The sequence below is a fragment of the Peromyscus leucopus genome, chromosome 7, assembly GCF_004664715.2.
Source record: "Peromyscus leucopus breed LL Stock chromosome 7, UCI_PerLeu_2.1, whole genome shotgun sequence".
Classification (NCBI taxonomy): Eukaryota; Metazoa; Chordata; class Mammalia; order Rodentia; family Cricetidae; genus Peromyscus; species Peromyscus leucopus.
In genome coordinates, this window is record NC_051069.1 from 17490556 (window position 1) to 17510320 (window position 19765).

General features: G+C 45.3%; 1 protein-coding gene across 2 annotated transcripts in view; it reads left to right on the plus strand.

The window, feature by feature from the left end:
• Positions 1 to 15582, plus strand: part of Scaper (S-phase cyclin A associated protein in the ER) — a 359173-nt gene extending 343591 nt beyond the window's left edge. For both annotated transcript variants that reach the window (XM_028865018.2, XM_028865019.2), the window contains exons 30-32: positions 9268 to 9459; positions 12145 to 12196; positions 14949 to 15582. In XM_028865018.2, the coding sequence (XP_028720851.1) occupies positions 9268 to 9459; positions 12145 to 12196; positions 14949 to 15052 (348 nt within the window). In that variant the 3' untranslated portion in view covers positions 15053 to 15582. The remainder of the gene's footprint in view (positions 1 to 9267; positions 9460 to 12144; positions 12197 to 14948) is intronic.
• Positions 15583 to 19765: the final 4183 nt, after the last annotated feature.

Consider the following 19765-nt stretch of genomic DNA (forward strand, 5'->3'; position numbering starts at 1 on the left):
AGTGTCGGTCAGATCCCCGTGGGCTGGAGTTATAGATGGTTGTGAGCTGTCATGTGCGTGCTGGGAACTGAACCACTGAGCCATCTCTCCAGCCGTGTGGTAGATACAACGCTGGGCTTCAGTAAATATTTAGAAACTTGCCATAGGTCCTTCTTGGGTGTGTGGGGGGGGGGGATGTTACCTTCCACAAATTAAACAAAATACAGAGCTTTCTGTGATCACTCCTCAATAAGGAGGGAGTTCAGAATCCCTCTGTGGAAACAGATAAATCAGACTTTGATGTGTTTCTGGGGTTTTGTTCTTTTTGCTTTTGTGGGTGAATTCCCTAGAGCTGTCGATTTGTAACCCATGTGTACAGAAGGGGCTGAGCAGCAGCCATCGGCACTCCTGCACTTTATTACTTAGGGTGGTCATTTTGATACTGTCAGGAGTGTACTATTCCCCCACCAAGGTGAATTTTTCAGATGATCAGATTACCTTTAAAACATAATATGTGTTTGATATTAACTACTTAAAATCAGTTTTAAAGAAATATTTTAACTTCCTGCCTTCTTATATCATATCGATTTATTTTGTATTTTTTGCTGTCTTACAAAATTAGTTCCTCTGCAATGTCAGGTATATGAGGATCAGTGTATATGTGGAAGTAATTTTTAAATGTGTGGAGTATTAAGTGAAGATAATTGGTTATAATTAATAAGATCTTCTGTTATAATATAGTCATGTTCTCAAGACCAAATGGGAAAAGAGAGACTTCCTCTTATATCAAATGGTTCGTGACAACATCCTGAATTTTTATTTTTTGAAATCATTTTAACCTTCACTTCTTTTATTTGTGTCCCTGTTCCTTCTGTTGTCAATTTACCAACTGGTCTGCAGAACTCTTCACATTTGCTGACTCGGAATACTGGAGACCAGAAACCCTACTCTAGTAGACTGGCTTCGGAAGTCTGAGTTGCTGCACTGCTGGAGTGTGCAGAACTTCCTGGGGTAACTAGCCTGTAGGAAGATGGCCATTCTGGAAGGATGGAAAGTTCTCTGACACAGTTAGTCCTTAGCCCATTCGGAGCAGTGTCCATTCTCAGTAGACCTGTGGTGCTGGTCTCCCGTCCCCTAAGAGGCCTGCTGCCATCCTTCCTTCCTTGCCTGCTCTGGCTGCAGCCCAGGTGGCCACAGTTAGGGAAAAGTAGTGTCCAAGGGGTGTGGAGGTTGGACTGCTCTCCATGTTTATATGACTCTCGGGACCTTGAACTCGTTTGGGATCTTAAAGTGAGTGGGACAGCTGTCACACGGGTGTGCAGTCTGCAGGCTGACCTCTGCCCCACTTTCCTACTTCCATGTATTTTCTCTCTTTTCTCTTCCTCCTCCCTCTTCCTCCTTCTATTCAGATTTTTGACAGAATTATACCAGGGCCATACCAAGTATTAATATTTAGATATATTTTCTATGATAGCATTTTTAAAAAATTAAGACCAAAGATTAGGCTTAGAGTGAGCATTGCTTAGAAAGAGAACACTTGCCACTCTAAATCAGTCCTGTGCTCTGACTTGAGTGGTCCCCGAGCAGGCCACACACTAACAAAGGACGTGTGAATTCTCATTTATATAGATAATTCATCACCAATTTACTAATCAAGAATTCCAGATAAAGTGTGTCACCCTGAAAAACATGGAAAATATGGTAGGGGGACTGCGTATAGAAGTGCTGTTAGCTGGGCGGTGGTGGCGCACGCCTGTAATCCCAGCAGGCGGATCTTTGTGAGTTCGAGGCCAGCTCTGGTTTACGGAGCGACATCCAGGAAAGGCGCAAAGCTACACAGAGAAACCCTGTCTCAAAAAAACAAAACAAAACAAAACAAAAAAAAAACAAAAAAAAAAAGAAGGAGAAGAAGAAGAAGAAGAAGAAGAAGAAGAAGAAGAAGAAGAAGAAGAAGAAGAAGAGGTGCTGTTAACCCCTAGCGCAACACCTCCACAAACTATCTGCTCTTTCCAGAATAAAATCTACTAAAAGGTGACCACATTGGAGAAAGGAACACTAAAGACACTAAAGATGTATGGATTAGAAAAAGCATGTTCCCATCAAGTGAATGCAGACCTGGAAGAGTCAAGCCCGCCCCCCCCCGCCCCCGCCCCGCCCGCCCCCGCCCGCCGTCACAGAGACTTCCAACAGAGGAGGAGGAGTCTTGCTCCATGGCTGGGGAAATAGCAGTACAGCAGGATGGAAACCCTGAGAGCCAGAGGCAGCAAAGTCCTGATGTCACTGCAGCTGCCTAGTTAAAACAAGCTACAGTGCTGACTTGGCAGCTGAGAGCCCTGCTGCTCTTCCAGAGGACCAGGCTCAGTTCCCATCACCAGTGCTGGGGACTTGACACCTCTTCTGGCCTCTGCCAGCACCAGCCACACATGCATAGAGGCAAAACACTTATATGCATAAAATAACAATAAGAAATGTTTTAGCATGCCAGTCACTTTTATTTAAAGATGTTGAGAAGATATCTTCATTCAATGCCCAATATGACAGGGTTTGTAGGCACTGGAAACATACAGGCCTGCTCTGGAAGGTGGGCAGGAGCTCAGCCACAGCAAGACAGTGCTCAGTTTGGAGTCAGATGTTCTAACTGTTCACTCCTGGGAGTCCTGCTCCATCGCCAATCATTTCTCTCTTTCCCATTAATAAACTGGTCATTTGAAACAAACCCTTGACACAGCCCAGCACATAACCAAGAACTGGCCATGTGATACTGAGCCAAGAAAAGCATGTGTTTTAGAAGAAAGGCCTTTTGTGTTAGTTTACTCTGTGTATGTTGATTGGTTTTGTCTGTTTAAAATGGCCATGGGTCATGCTCATCTTTATCTGGGCTGCCATTGTCACACAAAACACCACTGGCTCAGAGCGAACCACGGGAGTAAGCTCAGAACTGGTAAGGAGAGCCTCTCTACCCAGGAATGGGCAGCCTTGTGAGCGTGGTGGCCCTGGATGGCCTGAGAGGCTAGAACAAGCCAACAGTTGGAGTTAAGAGTTTTCCAGGCCCAGCTCCAGCCCAGACTGGCTGGGGACTTGGACCTCATCTCTTGGACTTCCTGAAGTTTGAGTCCTCTTTATAACAGCAGTCGTCGCTGTCTGCCCACCTCAGAGCTGACCTCAGATGGTGTCGACAGAGGGCCTAACAGGGCCTCCTGAGAGCTGTCTCAGCTGCGCTGGGAGTCGCTGAGGTCCTGGCAGCATGGTGTCCTAAAAGCCCTGCATCCCTTCATACCTCAGAAGACACCAGTGCTACCCAGTCCATTCCAGATCTCTCCTTGTAGCCAGATCAGAATTCCCTAGTTGGTGCTCAGGACCTTGAGAATCTCAGTTCTGGCATCCTTCTAGATGCTGTGGCTCAGAGTACCACAAAATCCAGCCATTTTTCTGTTTGCTGCTGGGGTGGTGGTGAGAGACAGGGGAAGTTTTGATGCTTCTCAGCTCAGGCTAGCCTCGAACCTCTGATCCTCCTGAATTTCCCAAGTGCTGGGAGTCACAGGTGTGCACCACTGCACCTGGCTGAACTGACTTGTCAGCTGTGCTACTTGGGATGTCTTCCAGCACTTAAGGATTTCCTTAAGTGTGTCAGGGAAGCTCATCCTGGATATGAATTAGGAGCCAATAACAGTCTTCATAGTGACAAGTCCAGCACAGTAGCCTCAAAGTCATGTGAGCAGACAGACACACAGACACAGAGAGAGACAGACAGAGTGCTAAGCCTCTGTTGCTCTGCACTACTCACCTATGTTTCTTGGATCATGCTTATGCAAGGATTTTCTTTTCAAAACTGTCAGAATGCATTTCCTACTTCGCCACCACAAGATCCTGGCTGGCACCCCAAGCCCTGTTTGCATAGCTCTGTCCTGCACGGGCAAGGCCAGGGAGCAACTTCGGCAATGGCTTCTCAGGTGGCATTAAGCTTGCTGATGATTGAAGCCAGCCTCTGCCGGAGCCTCTGCTCCCAAGAAATGGGGAGAGATGCTGGAAAGCATTTGTTAGGCTGGGTGGGAGCTCTGCTCCTGGTCCAACGAGAACTCAGGGCAGAGAGCTGGTGAGGTAACAAGTATCCCTAACTAACACTGTCTAGCTCTGCAGGTATAGACACATTAGGTCTGCATTTAAACCTTCAAAGCTTCCATCCACTGGTTTTATGGGTGGGGGGGAAGCCCTCTAAATTAACTGGGTGGTTGTATTGATCACGAGCAGAAGCAGACCTAGAACCCACAACTGTATAATACCAGCACTCTCGAGTCTGCACTGTTCCTGTGGCATAGCCCCGGGAAAGCTGTTCACCTGGAGAGCGATGGCAGCCTTTCTAATGGACATCATTCTGAAGACAGTGGGTTGGTGGCCTTATCACAGGAATAAGGGCAGTGTCACTCCTCACTGCACTGAGCAAGGAAAGGCTACGTGAGCACACACCTGGGCAGCCAGAAAGAAGGTCCTCTAGGGAGCCTGACACTGCTTGGTACTCTGACCTCAGACATCTAGCCTCCAGAGCGGTAGGAGATAAACGTATGTTGCTTATGTCCCTCCAGCCTATGGTATTTTGTTGTGGTCAGCTAAGACAATCTGATACTGAATCTGTGAGTTTCCAAGTATCTGCATCTGATCCAGCCTTCCACATACAATCCACCCTCCCCCCCCCCCGCGCCCCTTTGGTTTTGGGGTTTTTGTTTTTTTTTTTTAAAGATTTATTTATTTATTATGTATACAGAAGAGGGTGCCAGATCTCATTACAGATGGTTGTGAGCCATCATGTGGGCGCTGGGAACTGAACTCAGGACCTCTGGAAGAACAGTCAGTGCTCTTAACCTCTGAGCCATCTCTCCACCACCACCACCCCTTGGTTTTTTTGAGACAGGGTTTCTCTGTGTAGTTTTGGTGCCTGTCCTGGATCTCGATCTGTAGACCAGGCTGGCCTTGAACTCACAGAGATTTGCCTAGCTCTGCTTCCCGAGTGCTGGGATTAAAGGCATGAGCCACCACTGCCCAGCTCAATCCACCCTCTTGATATAACTTCTAGAGAACCTGAGCAAGGAAGTCTCTCCTCCCACAGTACAGCACCCTCAACAGACCCCTTGTATTACGATTACTGGTATAAATACCTCAGCTCCCACAAAACTAATGTCAAACTAATCCTGCCCGGCATATTGCATCTTCGTTTGTGTATTAGGAAAAACACTCTTTATTTTCTTTTGTTCCAGTGGTATTAGCACATCACTTGGCATGGGACATGTACCACAAATGATGGCTGAAGTTAGCATTCTCTGCTTAGAGGCCTAGTGGGTGGCCAGGATCCAAAGCAAATTCAAGAACCACAAACTTCACTTGTCTGTCCTAGACACATACATACACACACACACACACACACACACATACACCCATCCTCTTTAGAGTCCTTTTTCTCTGGCATCCAGTTTCTCCTGGTCCTGTCTACACAGAATTACGCTTCCTTTTTCTACAGCTATAACTTCCAGAGTCATTGCTTGTAACAAAAGAGTAGTCATCATAGGGCTCTGTCTTCCATCTAGGATCCCTCATCAGGGACACTAAAGAAAACACTATGAGCCGGGTGGTGGTGGCGCACGCCTTTAATCCCAGCACTCGGGAGGCAGAGGCAGGCGGATCTCTGTGAGTTCAAGGCCAGCCTGGGCTACCAAGTGAGTTCCAGGAAAAAGGCGCAAAGCTACACAGAGAAACCCTGTCTCAAAAAACAAAAAAAAAAAAAAAAAGAAAAGAAAGAAAAGAAAACACTATGGATCACAGGGCAACTGGGTAAAAATGCACAAGTATGCCCTTGGCCTCTCCTTAGGAGACCAGAGGAGCTGTACTGCCATGGCCCTCCCCAGAGCAGGTGGCTGTAAAGCCTTGAAATGTATAGTACTTTTCTCAAATTTAAAATGTGGAAATATAATCTTTCAATGAGAAAGAATATGTTTAAAAGTCCAGTGTTTGGGGCCATTTTTTCTTTCTTTATTGGGGTGCATGTTAATACTGCTATGTCTGTATGTGAAATTGAACTATTTGATTTGTATTTTTGGTTGTGAGTCTAGCCTTTAACGGCTGAGCCATCTCTCCAGCCTGAACTATTTGATTTGTGTATGAGAGAGACTCCAAAGAAACTACTTTTAAAAACATTGTCTACCTTGAAACCCAAAGCAACTGAACAGTTTGCCAAAGGCTCCTCAGCTAATCGGGTGTAAGGGCAGATCCCTAGGTCTGCTACTCTTTGATCAGCATCTATTTTGTTTTATTGGTTTTATGAGACAAGGTCTCTCTGTGTTGTCTTGGCTGGCCTGGAACTCACTTGGTAGCCCAGGCTGGCCTTGAACTCAACAGAGATCTGCCTGCCTCTGCCTCCTGTGTGCTGGGATTACAGACGTGAACCACCACACCCAGTGAGCACCTCTTTTGTAACTGTACCTGAGGTCAAGGTCCCTTTCCATCTCTCTTGACCTATTACATTTATTGTGTGTGCACACGAGTGTGTGTGTGTGTGTACGTGTGAGTACATCACAGTGCTAGTGTGCCCATTTGTGCGTGTGTGACAGTTGCAGGGCAACTCACAGAAGTTGGCTGTCTCTTTCTGCCGTGCCTCCTTCCCGTGCGGGCTGCCAGGCTGGATGGCAGCACCGTTACCCACTGAGCCTCCTCCCCAGACTTCTCTTGCTGGTGATGGAGCCCAGTTCAGCATCTGGAAGTAGACAGCATACTTGAAAGAGTTTCTTGTTTTTACTGGGGCTGTACCTGCTCCTGACTTCTATCTCTAGCTGAAGACCTTAGCCACTAGGGAAACATATGACCAGGGCACTTCACATCACTCCTGCAATGCTCTGGAAGGAGGCTCTGTGGGGATCCCGAAAGAGGAGGCAAGTGTCCTGACCAGGCTCAGGATCAGTGCTCACCTAAGGACTTGGGCGGTTTGTCGGTTTGCCTGAACAAAAACAGTCCTTTGGTTACGGACTTAGTAACAGTCCAGTGATTACTGACTTAGTTACAGCTCCATCAAGAAGGTCAACAGATATTGTAAGTCTGAGCTGATTACTTATGCATTCAGGAAGATCCTTGAGTTCCATGATTATTCTACTAACTTCCTACTGATTTTGGAAAGTTTGGAAGGCAGTCCAAGATGATATCCTTAGCCCTGGGAATGAATGGGGAAATAAAACCGAAGCCAGCCTTCAGCCTGTCCCACAGGCAACTCTTCAGTGCTTGAAGCCCTGAGCATCCAAGTCAGGATATTTATATTCCCAGACTCGCTTCCCCGCCCCCAGGGGGAGCGATTACCTAATGCAGCTGACTGTTCATGTTCACTACATTATATCCTCTGCCACAGGCCCACCTGAATTAACCGGTGTCTGCAGTGTCTCACTGACTCACAGCCAAGTGTGAGTGAGGGTCTCAAGCCCTTACAGATTCCGTACAGATAACAAGGGTGGGTCCTACCATAGGCAATCTGACAGCCACAGCTCCTTAACGCAAGGTTACCAAACCATCCTGCCCATTGGCATCTTTTCCAGTCCAAAGACCTAAAACTAGGGCCCCTCACTAACTGCTGGTGAGCTCTCTAAGCAGGTAATGGATAGTCAGTGCTGTTCCTTGAGGGGATGTCAAGTCCCTAGGGAACACTGCTTCAGGAGGCTGAAGTAAGCTCAACTGGTGCTCTCACACTCTGTGCCAATTTACCAGGACCGGGGAACTGATGTCTTTGAGTTAACATTGTGTCTATGCCAGCCACACTGACCCCTTTTAATGCCTTTTGAATTACTGAATCTTCCAATAATGGCATTTTAACAATGAAGTTTTTAAAAAAAGAAAGAAAGAAAAAGAAAAACTTCTTAATTTTTGCCCAAAGAAGGCGGAAAAAGAATTTCACTAATGGCATCGTTATAAATTCTGAAGTGGTGACCATTTGGCTGCTTTACAAAATATGTAGCTAATAATTAAAATAAAGATTTAAGTGGAAGCTTTATCAATGAGGTAGACAGAGCACATTTACTCAGTTGGTGTCCGAAATGGCATCACAGAGCCATGTGCAGAATTGTCACAGCGCGAGTCTTTAAAATGCCTTATGGATTTGAAGGTATTAACAGGTCCCTATCAACATTCTCTAAAGGTTTTTGATGTCGTATTAGCTATTGAACAGAAATATGCGAACTATTACTTTGTTGATTTTGTCCTTAAACCACACTGCATTATCATCTGAGAATGTGTTCTTAAAGTATTGTTAAAAGTACTTTGAAAACTTGTAAATCCCAGTAATTTATGTTTCTCCTGCCTCTGCTGTTTTGTTCTGTCCTTCTGGTTTCAATTTGAATGCCGTCCTGTCTGGGTGTGTACCTGTAAAATTGTGTTTTTCCGAGTACAATTTACAGTCCTGACCTTAGGCTCGTACAATGTCCCTAACCTTCCCCGGGTTTCCTCCGGTACTACGAAGTGAGTTTTGGGTCACCCTGCTCTTTCAGAGTAGACTTGTCTAATCAAAGTTACTTGAAACAGATCTGATTTTGGCATTTCTTAGTTTATCATTTCAGCCTAGGGAGTGAGTTAGGAGAGTGTCCTTGCCAGTCCACTAATTGCATTGCCCTGTTAAAGTGTACACAGTTGTAAACCCAGACTGCCACAAGACAACAGTCTCATTTATCTAAACAGTCCTCCTTTTAGACTCAATGGCACTGATGGGAACCGTGATAAGGAGTGGGGACTGAGGCGGGATCATTGAGAGCCTGTATAGCTGGAACCATTCCATCCCTACAATCAGTCCCTTTTCTTCCTCGGACTTGGCTACATACGGAATCCATCTAGCTGCGTGCAGTGAGCTAAGTCAGGCAGAGATTGCAGTGGGCAGGACCGCCCCAGACACTGTCTTCCTTTGCTGGGAACAGCTCTGTTTTAAGAAACAGGAGGCTGCTTTGAGCAGCCTGAGGGTGCTCTGCTAAAACTGTGCGTCCTAAGTCCCTTCCGTAGGTCTCTCTCCGTGGAAGCTGTGCCCTTCAGTGTGCGGTAGGATTGTTAAATGGCCACAGAACCTTTGGAATCTTTTCTCTTAAGTTGAGAAATGAGATTTTTTAAACAAAATTTTGGCTCTTTTCAAATATCACTTGCGTTAAGCTCTGGTAAGGAATCAAGCGCTTTTCTCTGTCTTTACCTCCTTCAGTATGGTCTCTGGTTTGGACCAAGAACAGTTGACTGAAGGGGCAGGCCAGGGCTGTAGCAGCTGACCCAGCTCCGTCTCTGTTGTAGGTAATTGTACAGTCCGGCCGCCACCCAACGGTGCTACAGAAGCTCTGCCAGCTGCCCTTCCAGTATTTCAGTGACCCAAGGCTCATCAAAGTGCTGTTCCCTTCGCTTATCGCTGCTAGTTACAACAACCTTCAGAACAAGATCATTCTGGAGCAAGAGATGAGCTGTGTTTTGCTGGCCACATTCATTCAGGTACTTTCTTATGCCTCGTTTCTCTTGTTTTATGGACAAACTCATGAGACTGAAAAGTAAACATGAAGCAGCTTTATGCTCGCCCTCCAAGCTGCTGTTAAATCTCTACCTATGTCTGTGTTTAGAAAAGTAATTTCTAAAGCCTGAAGTCACGACGTTACTAGGAACAGGGCGGAGTGCTGCATGCCCCTGCCTGGAGGGTTTCATCACAAAGCTCTTTTGCCATTGACAGAATGGAAACGTGTACTTAGGGTCTGTTTAACAGGACACCAGGCTCCTTTAGGCTTCGTCCATCACATGAATCTGCCTTTTAGTCTTGCTACAGAGGATAACTGCTGAGGAAAGATAAAAATTTGGGTTTATTTGAACATTAAAATTAATAAATATAATTCGCACGTATACAAAGTTGGATAAAACCTATTTGATTTTTTTTTTTTTTTTAATCAAAAAGTTTGAAGTACAGCCTTGTATTTGCCTGATGCAGCTAAATTCTGTAGGACTGGAATCAGGATTGGTGCTGTGGAAAGTGCTAACTCCACGTGTAAATCAGCTCACTGAGCTGGCAGGAGTAAAGCCAAGGTGACGGTTCTAAACTAGGATTTTTCATATCTTTATGGATGATTATTTTATGAAATGTCCCCCTTTTTTTTTTCCAAATGTTCCACTCTGAAATCCCTCCCTGCTGCACATATTTCCTGTTCTTCCTAACAGTGAAACAGAAAGCAGAGTTCTGTGTGTATTGTCCCTGTGCTGGCTAATGTTCAGATACCTCTGTCAGCGTGAGCCTGTGCAGCTGCCTGGGAGCCATGGAGGACGCTGAAGACTTCCCGGCCTTCCTTATCGCAGGCAGCACTCCTCTGTCTCTCTCTGTTAATGATCAGTTAGCAAGCACAGCTCGGGCAAGGAGACTTAGAGAGATGTTCTTTTCAGCTTCGTTGTTAGATCTGAGTCTGGGTCCTATTTTCTGCATGATTTCAAACTGACTCATGATTAAATTAAAATCTTAATAGAATCTTATACTGTAAAGCCGTCATTTCAGCTCAGGGCTCTTCCTCTGCTCTTAGAACCTTAAGATTAGAGAAAGCAGCTCTGTCGTTAAGTAGAAAATGCACTGTAGTGTGTTTTCAGACAGTGATCTTTTCCACTGGAATCATTCACTCTTGTATTGAGTGGGTAATTTCTGAGTGTTCGCTCTGTGCTGGACTCTTCTCTAGACCCTGGAGTTGTATCATGAATGAGACAGATAAAACCCACCTTCAGAGCCAGGCGGTAGATGTGGAAGGAGCAAGCATCAAGATTAGACAGTGTCGCTGGGCAGTGGTGGCACAGTCTTTACTCCCAGCACTCGGGAGACAGAGCCAGGTGGATCTCTGTGAGTTCAAGGCCAGCCTGGGCTACAGAGAGAGATCCAGGACAGGCTCTAAAACTACACAGAGAAACCCTGTCTCGAAAAACAAAATAAAACAAAACAAAACAAAAAAAAAAACCAAACCACCTTCAAGACTTTTCCTAAACAACAGAAAGGCCAAGGAGCATGACAGGTGAATGCTGTGCCGGAGGGCCATGGCCTGGGGAGGGAGCGAAGCTTTTTATAGCTTTAGCCGAGAGGCCCCAATGGAGACAAGCTTCCATGTGCGCCACAGTAGTCTCGAAAGAGTACTTCCCAAACACAAGCAACAGCACTCGGGTGGTTGAAGTGGGAAGACGACAGTGTGAGGTCAACTTGAACTCTACAGTGAGACTCTCAAAAACAAAGATGTGAGTGAATCCAAAACTGCAGTGAAAGGCGGGTGATATTTATTACCGCTATTCCAAATAGACCATATTTAATACAGTTTTGCTAAATGGTACAGAAATTACTTCTTTCTTAATTTGGGGTAGCATTATTAGACTAGACTAGTGGAGTTAAATAATTTTTTCTGTAAATCATTGTGCTCAAGAAAATAACACATCTTATAAATGTGTCATGATTCCACATATAGGTTATTAATAATTGCTAGAAAGTAATGTTAAAATGAGATTATGGCCTGTCATAGATTTCTAAAGACTTATATACTACAGTTTTTTCAGTTTCCACCTAAAAGTCATTTTACCAAACTTTAAGGTTTAGATGCAGAATACTTTTGGTTTGATTTGGTTTGGTTTCTGTTTGTTTTGCTTGCTTGCTTGCTTGCTTGCTTGCTTGCTTGCTTGCTTGCTTGCTTGCTTTTGAGACAGGGTTTCTCTGTATAGCAGCCTTGGATGTCCTGGATTATAAGGACTCTTATATTCATAGTTTTTTAAAATTCTTGCCAGGCATAATAGCGTACACCTATAATGCCTGAATGAAGCGGGAGGATCACTAATTTGAGTCCAACCTGGGTTATATTAATAAGATCATAACCTGATAGCACCCCCCCCCCCAAAAAAAAAACCCTTTTAAAAATCTTGTTAACTTAAAATAGTACATTTGGCTTAGGTTTCAGGTTGGGGTATTCAGTTGTGGTTGTAGGCAGCCCTGTGGCCCCGGGCAGTGCTCACATAGGAGACTTGGTTTCAACTTTGAGGAAATCTGGCGGCACAGCCTCATGTTCTGCTGTTGTGTCTGTGCACCAAATAATTCGTGTGACTGTGACACGTGCTCAGAGGGACCCTGCAGTTCTGCTCAGAGCGTTGATCTCAACCCAGTTCTCTCTTCTCATGCAGGACTTTGCACAGACTCCGGGTCCTGTGGATAACCAGTCCTCCTATCCCAAAGGTAGGTCCCACTGAAACTAGGTTCCATGTGTGAGTTAGCTAAGTGAACAGGCTTGCATTCCTTTTTCCAAAGAGAGAATTCCTGTGTCACCTAAAGTACATGAGGTTCAGACACCAAATACTTGAAGAGTAAAGAAATCTACTGTATCACCAGAATCTACAGAGAAGCCTCTGGAAATGAAGGAAAGCACAAACCACCTTTGTGTTCTTACCTGGTACAGGATCTGTTAAATACTGACTAATGACGGGGAAGCCAGTCATACAGCATTTCTACTGGCCCACGCATGTCACTCATAAACACTTCAGTGCCTAACATGGGCTTCCTGTCCATGTTCAAAATAAAGTGTCCATGACAGCAGCTAGACCCCAAAATTCAAGCACTTGACCTATTTGAATTGAAAATAATTTTACATTGAGAAAAATTGATATCCAATTAGTAGAGTTGTGGAAGTAAAGGGTCCCTTTTGTTCCTGCTGAGGTGTTCTCACGGTCAGAGTCAGAGATGGAGAATTTTAAGCTTCATTTTTACATTCTTAAGTATCCTGCTACCTAGGCTATAATTGAGAAGTACAGTTTTGTCTCTGGCTGTTGTGGCAGAATGTGATTAATGAGTCCTAGTCTCGACCTCCTCCAAGTCCTCCATGAGTTTGATAGTATTAAGTGTTCCTTTAGAACTGGACATAGTGGCACATGCTTGTAATCCCAGCACTGGAAGGTGGAGACAGGAGAATCCTTTCAAAGTCACCTTTGGCCAACCTGGGCTACATGAGAACCTATCTCAAAAAAATAAAATGAAATAAAATATAAGTGTAGTTATTGAGAGGCCTGCTTCTACCCATTAGGATCCTCTGGGGCACCCACCAAGAAGCCCTTACTTGGAGACCATTTGGCTCTGTCATTTAAAAAAAAAAAAAAACATCTACAGTAGACAGGTGTTACAAAGTACACAGAAGAAAATACAACAAAACTGTTACAATATCATGAAAAAATGTGAGGCTTTATTGACTCAGGTACTCAGCAAAGTAAACAGAAAGCTAGGCAGCTTCCCAGAAATCCAGGTCGGCACCACAGTTAGCACCATTGTCTCACGTGGAATCAGTGTGCAAGTCCAGTTCTGCCCTCACTCTCTCACAGCCTCTTTATCTTTTTCTTTTTTATATGCTATTCGGACATGTGGAGGAAATCAGCACAACTGTTTAATTTTCAAGCATATGAAAACACTTTTTCAAAAATTCTAATATATTTATTTTTAACTGAGCAACAATATTCTTTGCCAGTATGTAGAAGGCCTTTCTTCTTTTTCTTGTGTCCTAAAAAAGATGAGTCACTATTCAGGAGTCTGGAAGCAAAGTCCCAGACTCAGAAACTGCCTCCCTTCGCTCTCTTTCCCGGGGTGAGGATGGGAGAGCTGGGGCACTGTCTTTGCCTCCCTTGCTGCAGCTACAGCGGGCTCCACCCACAGAACAGCAGCCAGACAGGTGTGCTCTGCTCTGCTCCCAGCATCCTTAGGGACAGTTCGTAAGATGCTATTTAATTAAAGAAAAATGGAGTAAGGGTCAAAGACCAGAGTTCAGTTCCCAGCACCCACATCAGGCAACTCACAACCCCCTGTGACTCCAGCTCCAGGGGATCCAACACCTCTGGCCTCTTAGGGTGCTTCCTGCACTTGTGTATGCATGCACACACACTTAATAATAATAATAATAATAATAATAATAATAATAATAATAATAATAATAATAACATCCGAGCACTCTGCAGGCAGAGACAGGTGGATCTCTGTGAGTTTCAAGCTAGCTAGGACTACACAGTGGGACCTGACAAATAATGTCTTTTTCTAAGATGTCACTTTACCATGTATCCAGCTTACACTTTCTTTTTTGGGTTTTTCGAGACAGAGTTTCTCTGTGGTTTTGGTGCCTGTCCTGGAACTCACTCTGTAGACCAGGCTGGCCTCGAACTCACAGAGATCTGCCTGCCTCTGCCTCCCGAGTCCAGCTTTCACTTTTGTCATGGGTTCCCTTTTTGCTTTGATTAAGTCCTCATAAAATGTGTCGAGGCATTTTGAAGTTGTTGTCCAGGTAACCTCTTGGGTATGCAAGCCACTGTGGGTTCCCAGGTTCTCACCAAGGAGCAGTGCCAGCATCCAGATCTGCTGCCTAATGACTACACCAGGCTTTTTGTGGGGGTCAGCAATGCTGCTGATGGTCACCTCTGCTCTTCTAGAGAGCTGCTGAATGCCAGATTTGAACAGTTCCAAAGTTATGCCTAAATGTATGTTTTAAATTAAGTAGATTATTTTACGAAAAAGAAGTCAACATTTAGGCCAGGTTTGTGAGTCAGTGGAAGAGCTGGTCCATGTCTACAGGGCCTTGACTTCAGTCCCCAGCACAACAACAACAACAATAATAATGTCACCCTTCAAATACAGATGTACCCATTCAAAAATAAGTGTACATAGCTGTCACCCTGTTATCTATTTCATATTCGGGAGCCCCAAAGTAATTATTTCATTTTGTGTTATATATAGATTAAAGTCTGATGTTAGAAGTGCAAACTGAATTGTGTGTAAAATACGTTTATAACATGTATGCTATAGTAGATTGACGTAAAGATGAAGCAAACGTTGCTTACAGAAAATGTAGCAAAATCTACTAGAAGTGTATAGTTCCATTTGTGCTCAGATATCAAAATAAGCTTTAATTTCTGTGCCTTTAGAAGTCACTTTTTGGTCTCTTTTCTTTCTCCCTCAGGAAAACTCGGGAACCCTGGGGACTACCTGGAGCTGGCTAACAGATTTCCTCAGCAGGCCTGGGAAGAAGCCCGGCAATTTTTCTTGAAAAAAGAGAAAAAATAAATGTTTTGTAGCGAATTCTGTTTCAGTACCTTTGTTAATGTTTTCCACTGTTTCTTAAGGGACTCCTGGTGTGTTTACACTCTGCTGCTGTAGATAGGCTCCTCTGTGCACTGTTTACAAAGGCTGTACAGACTGGGCAGTTCTTCCTAATTTTGCTAATTGAATTTATTTCATTTATGCACAATATTTTGAAGTTTGTTTACTTCCATACTGTGTAATTTGCATTTGTAATATGGATAAAATTAGCAAATATCATTCTTGTAATGAAGTAACACAGTTTTCAGTTTTGACTTTTCGAGTTAAAGCTGCACAAATTTGAGAAAGTGTTAAGACATTTAACCTGCTCTAAGTTTTTCTTGTAAGACTTGGAGTTGAGACCTGTGTAATTAACACTTTCTGAAAGCCTTGGGACTGTTTGAAATTAGAGTTCCCAGGCACTGGTCGGGACTTCCCTGGGAGATAACACTGTGAATTATTAGTGTTGCTGACCTAAATTTAGTGTCCAAAATAAATTTTTTTTAAATCTGGGAGCATCAAGTATTGTCTTAAATAATTTATTTGAAACAACACGGAAGTAAAAGAAACAGTGAAGGTGGCCACGTCTCTGAAATATAGGCAGTCATGGGCGCACACAGCTCTGTCTGGGCGGGGCAAGGGGGGCCGGGTGGGGGTAGGGAAGTCTTTCCTTAATCGGTCTTGTGCTGAGCCTGAGTGACATTAATAATAATTCCAAGAAAGATCTAGCTGTGGAAATCGACCCAAAAAACTAAAGTTTGTCACAGGAAGCTGAACAACACAAGAAATCTTACCTTTCTTTAAAAAAAAAAAAGAAAGAAAGAAAGAAAGAAAGAAAGCATACTTACCTAAATATTTTTGGGCACTTCTTTTTGGAACCTCACGGCGCTGCAGAGTTATGTGTGTTCAATTTTTTTTTTTTTTTACTGTTTTACAAATCGAAAGAAAATAAAGAGGTATGATGTCAACCATGCCCAGCACCTCCTTGGGCGCTCCCACCCGGACTCTACACACCCAATCTCCCAGGAGGGAGGGAGGGAGGGACGCCAAAGGTTGCGGTACGGGCGGGAGCCAGTGGAGGGCGGTCCCCGAAGCCGAGGGGAATCATCAAATATTTATAAGGTTTCCTGCGAGACGCTTCGCGATGGAATATACCTCTTTATCTGGTCGGAATTTTGCCAAAAACTCGTAAATAATCGAGACAGCAGTGATTAACCTCCTAAAGCTGTACCAGAATTCGCAATTAAACACGTAATCGAATGGTTCTGCTGGCCCTCGGTAGGAAGCGTCCGATATAGTCGCGGCGTGGGCGGCTTCCTCCTGGGGCCTGAGACTAAAATTCGAACCCGACTTGAGAAAGGTGCTTGGAACCCTGGAGCAGCGACATTTGCAACCAAATTGCTCACCTGGGGTGACAAAATTACTCCCAAGCTCTGCAGAGCCAGTCATTCTGAAAGCCCAAGGCGCATCAGAACGGCAGCTTCCTAATGGGTCCTGAGCCACAGCTGCCTCCCTCCCCCGCCCCGCCAGACTCTGGCGGTTCTGGGCATTATGACCTTGAACCCGGAGCTCGGCCTTTGTGGGGCCTAAGTCAAGACCTGGCCCTAACCTTAACCTCCGTGTTCCTCAGCCCCTAGCAGCTGTGAAAAACACCTGCATCTTTCCCGGTGGCTGTCAGAAAGGACATTGTCCTCTGGGTCCCCAATCTTCCCCCTCCTTCAGCTCCAGCGCCCGGGCTCAACCCTCTGTAGTCACATACCTCATTTACATACCCAGCTTCCCAGCTGGCAAACTTACCCACCCCAGAGTCCACTTGATGACCCACTCTCCCTCGAGAGGCTAACCCTCTTGACCAGAGGGCCTGTGGCCAAAGGCTGGACCCACCTAGCTGGCATTCCTGCCTGGCTGGGGATTGCTGCCGAAGGCACAGGGAAGCCCGGACCTGGAGCTGCCCAGGCCCACATCTGGATCTGAGTGGAGTACTTCCTTGTGCCCTTTCTTGCTCCCATCACTACACTCTCAACCTAGCTCTGTTTATCTGCATTTTCTACGCACAGTCTCCATCAACAAGGTGCTAGCCTGTAATTGGTCACACAATCCTCATTATAGCACCGAATCTCCGTATTTTAAAGAAAGTTTACTTTTACATCAATCAGACCCACGGTTAAAAGCCTCTAATCTTCCCTGCATCAGCTTAATAAACTCTGAATTTCCTGCTTTTATCGCAGCTCCATTGGGAACTTATTTCTCTGCAAATACTTACTCATCCATTGTTTTCTCCCTCCAGCGGGCTTCTGTTCGGCTAATTCTTTTTTGGTGAGCACAACTAACTGCATGGCGGTGTAAGCCCACCCCTGGGCAAAAGTGGCCGAGCCTCACATTTTTTAAGGGCAGTGTGAGAACAATGTGTCACTTAAACCCGCTCTTCCCAGCTCTGACAAGCTGGAGCTTTAACTTACTCCATATTCAAAACAGAAAGGCTGATTTCTGTCCCACAGTCATTCAATATGAAGATTCGTTGGGAATACTGCCACAAGGACTCTGAATTTCCCAGAATTGTGTGGCCTTACAGTATGTACCAAATGGTGTAGCCAAAAATTTGTCGTCTCTGGGATCTTTTTCCTGCCCCCATTCCACAGAGCTAAGCAAATAATTAGTTAAGTCTTCTGAGAAAATCTTACTCTGAAGTGAATCACGTTAAATAATTCTCTTTTTCCATCCACCTCTTCCCTTGAACTGAGGTTTTACTACTCTTGATAAATGTTAGCAGAAAGTACAAAAGTTGTAATTGTCACAGGTAATTTAATTTACCAGGAAATCCCTACTTCATTACAAAAGGTATTTAAAGATGACCTGGGAACCAGTAAAATTGATATTTATTAATGTAACTAACTGTAGATCTGATGCCTTGCCAAGGACATTGCAAGCTTTTCCCCTGGGAACGTGAGAGCACCACACACTCCTTTGGGTAATGGGAGAAAGTTTGTGATGTCTCATACATCTTACTGCACAGTGACCACTTTTACCTGGCTAATTTCCCAAGGTAATAAAAGGCACACACTAGTGTCCAACTGGATGTTTGTTTGTTTAAGCTATGAATGATGAGGGAAATGATCGCAGTAGCTAGGTATGTAGGTGTTTGCAAAATACTGCACCCTGTCAAAAGCAAAAAGCCTAATAATGAAATTCCCTAAGGGCCCGTAGCTTTTTAATAAGAAAGTGAAAGCCCAATATTCTGATAATCAAAAGTTTCCAAAAGTAAGATTTATTGAAGTTTCGTTTTCTATCCAATAGCCAACCAGATGCAAAAAGAAGAAATCTGTGTTTCTGCTTGGGAGGGAATGGTCCAAGTTAAGGGAATGACGCCTCAAAGAGCCAGCCTTGAGAGGTAAAGCTGGCCCTAATTAACTCTGTATATATATATCTCTCTCTTATCTCTACATTTGCAGACCGTTTCCTAAATCTCCAAGAAAGCGAATCCCTCCCCTTTTTAAGTGCAAGCATCATCTTGACTTTCAGGAAGTAAACTATAAAAATGGTTCGATTTTCCCACCTCTTCTCATTTTCTTTAATGGCCAGGAAGCCCTCCATCCTTAATTGGTGCTATGGGATGGACAGGTGTGAAACTGCTGGATGGCCCACGACGCTGCTTCTAACACAGGGGTCTGCTCCTCTATCCCGGACTGCGCTGACCTTTGGGCGTCAGTCAGTGGTCCTCACCTATAAGCTAGGACGATCTCTGTCCCGTACCCCGTTAGTATACTGCCCTCCTTCAGAAAACAACAATAACAACAACAAAACCTGGACATAGAGGGGCGCCCTGTGGGGCATTTCACTGTGGGGACAAGGAAATAGAAATGTCAGATTGTTGCAGAATTGATGGGTTGGCTGGTAGATGGCAGCTTTCCGAACCAGCCAAGGGAGGGCCGGAGGCTGGCTTTCGAAAAGAATTGTCCCAGACTGCCAAAGGGTTAAATATTTGTAGAGGGTAAAACCTGAGCCTGCCGGGATTTTTTTTTTCTTCTGCTTGCCCGGGGGGCCTGCTGGAGATTCAGTATCTCTTGGTTATTTCCTGCGATCACTAAAACCAGTTTTCAAGAAAACAAGTCGCAGGGGTTTGAAATGTCACACCAAGTGACCTGGGCACAGCATATCCAGGGGCCATCCCCCGCCCTCTCCATTTCTGGCCTGGAAAGAAAATAAACCAAAGACACGCCAGACTGGTTCTGGGTGGACTTATTTTCTCCTGCAGCCGCGATCCTAGCGGGGGCTTGTTGTAGCTCCTTCAGTGTATCGCTTGCAGGTGATGCCAAGCATAGATAAGGAGCCGCCCCGGCCTTCTCCTCTGTCTAGACGGGGGAATTAATAAATGCAGCGAGATTGATCACGTCGCGCATCCACTCTGGGGACAGCGCGGAGGACGCGCGGCAGAATGCAGGGGCGCAAGGTGGGCTTCGCGCCCCCCAACCCATCACCCCACAACCGGGGGAACAGTCTCCAGGCGTCCTCGCCTGGGGCGCAGAGCGTTCCCGCTTCCGGAAACGCCTCAGGGCTCACACTGCACCCGAACCGCCCCGCCCCGCCCCGCCAGCATCCAATAAGTGCCGGGCCCGCCCTGGAGGTGCCCAATCCCCGTCGGGCACGCCCCTCGGCGCCCAATCAGCTTCTGGCCCGCCCGCCGGGCCCCGATTGCCGCAG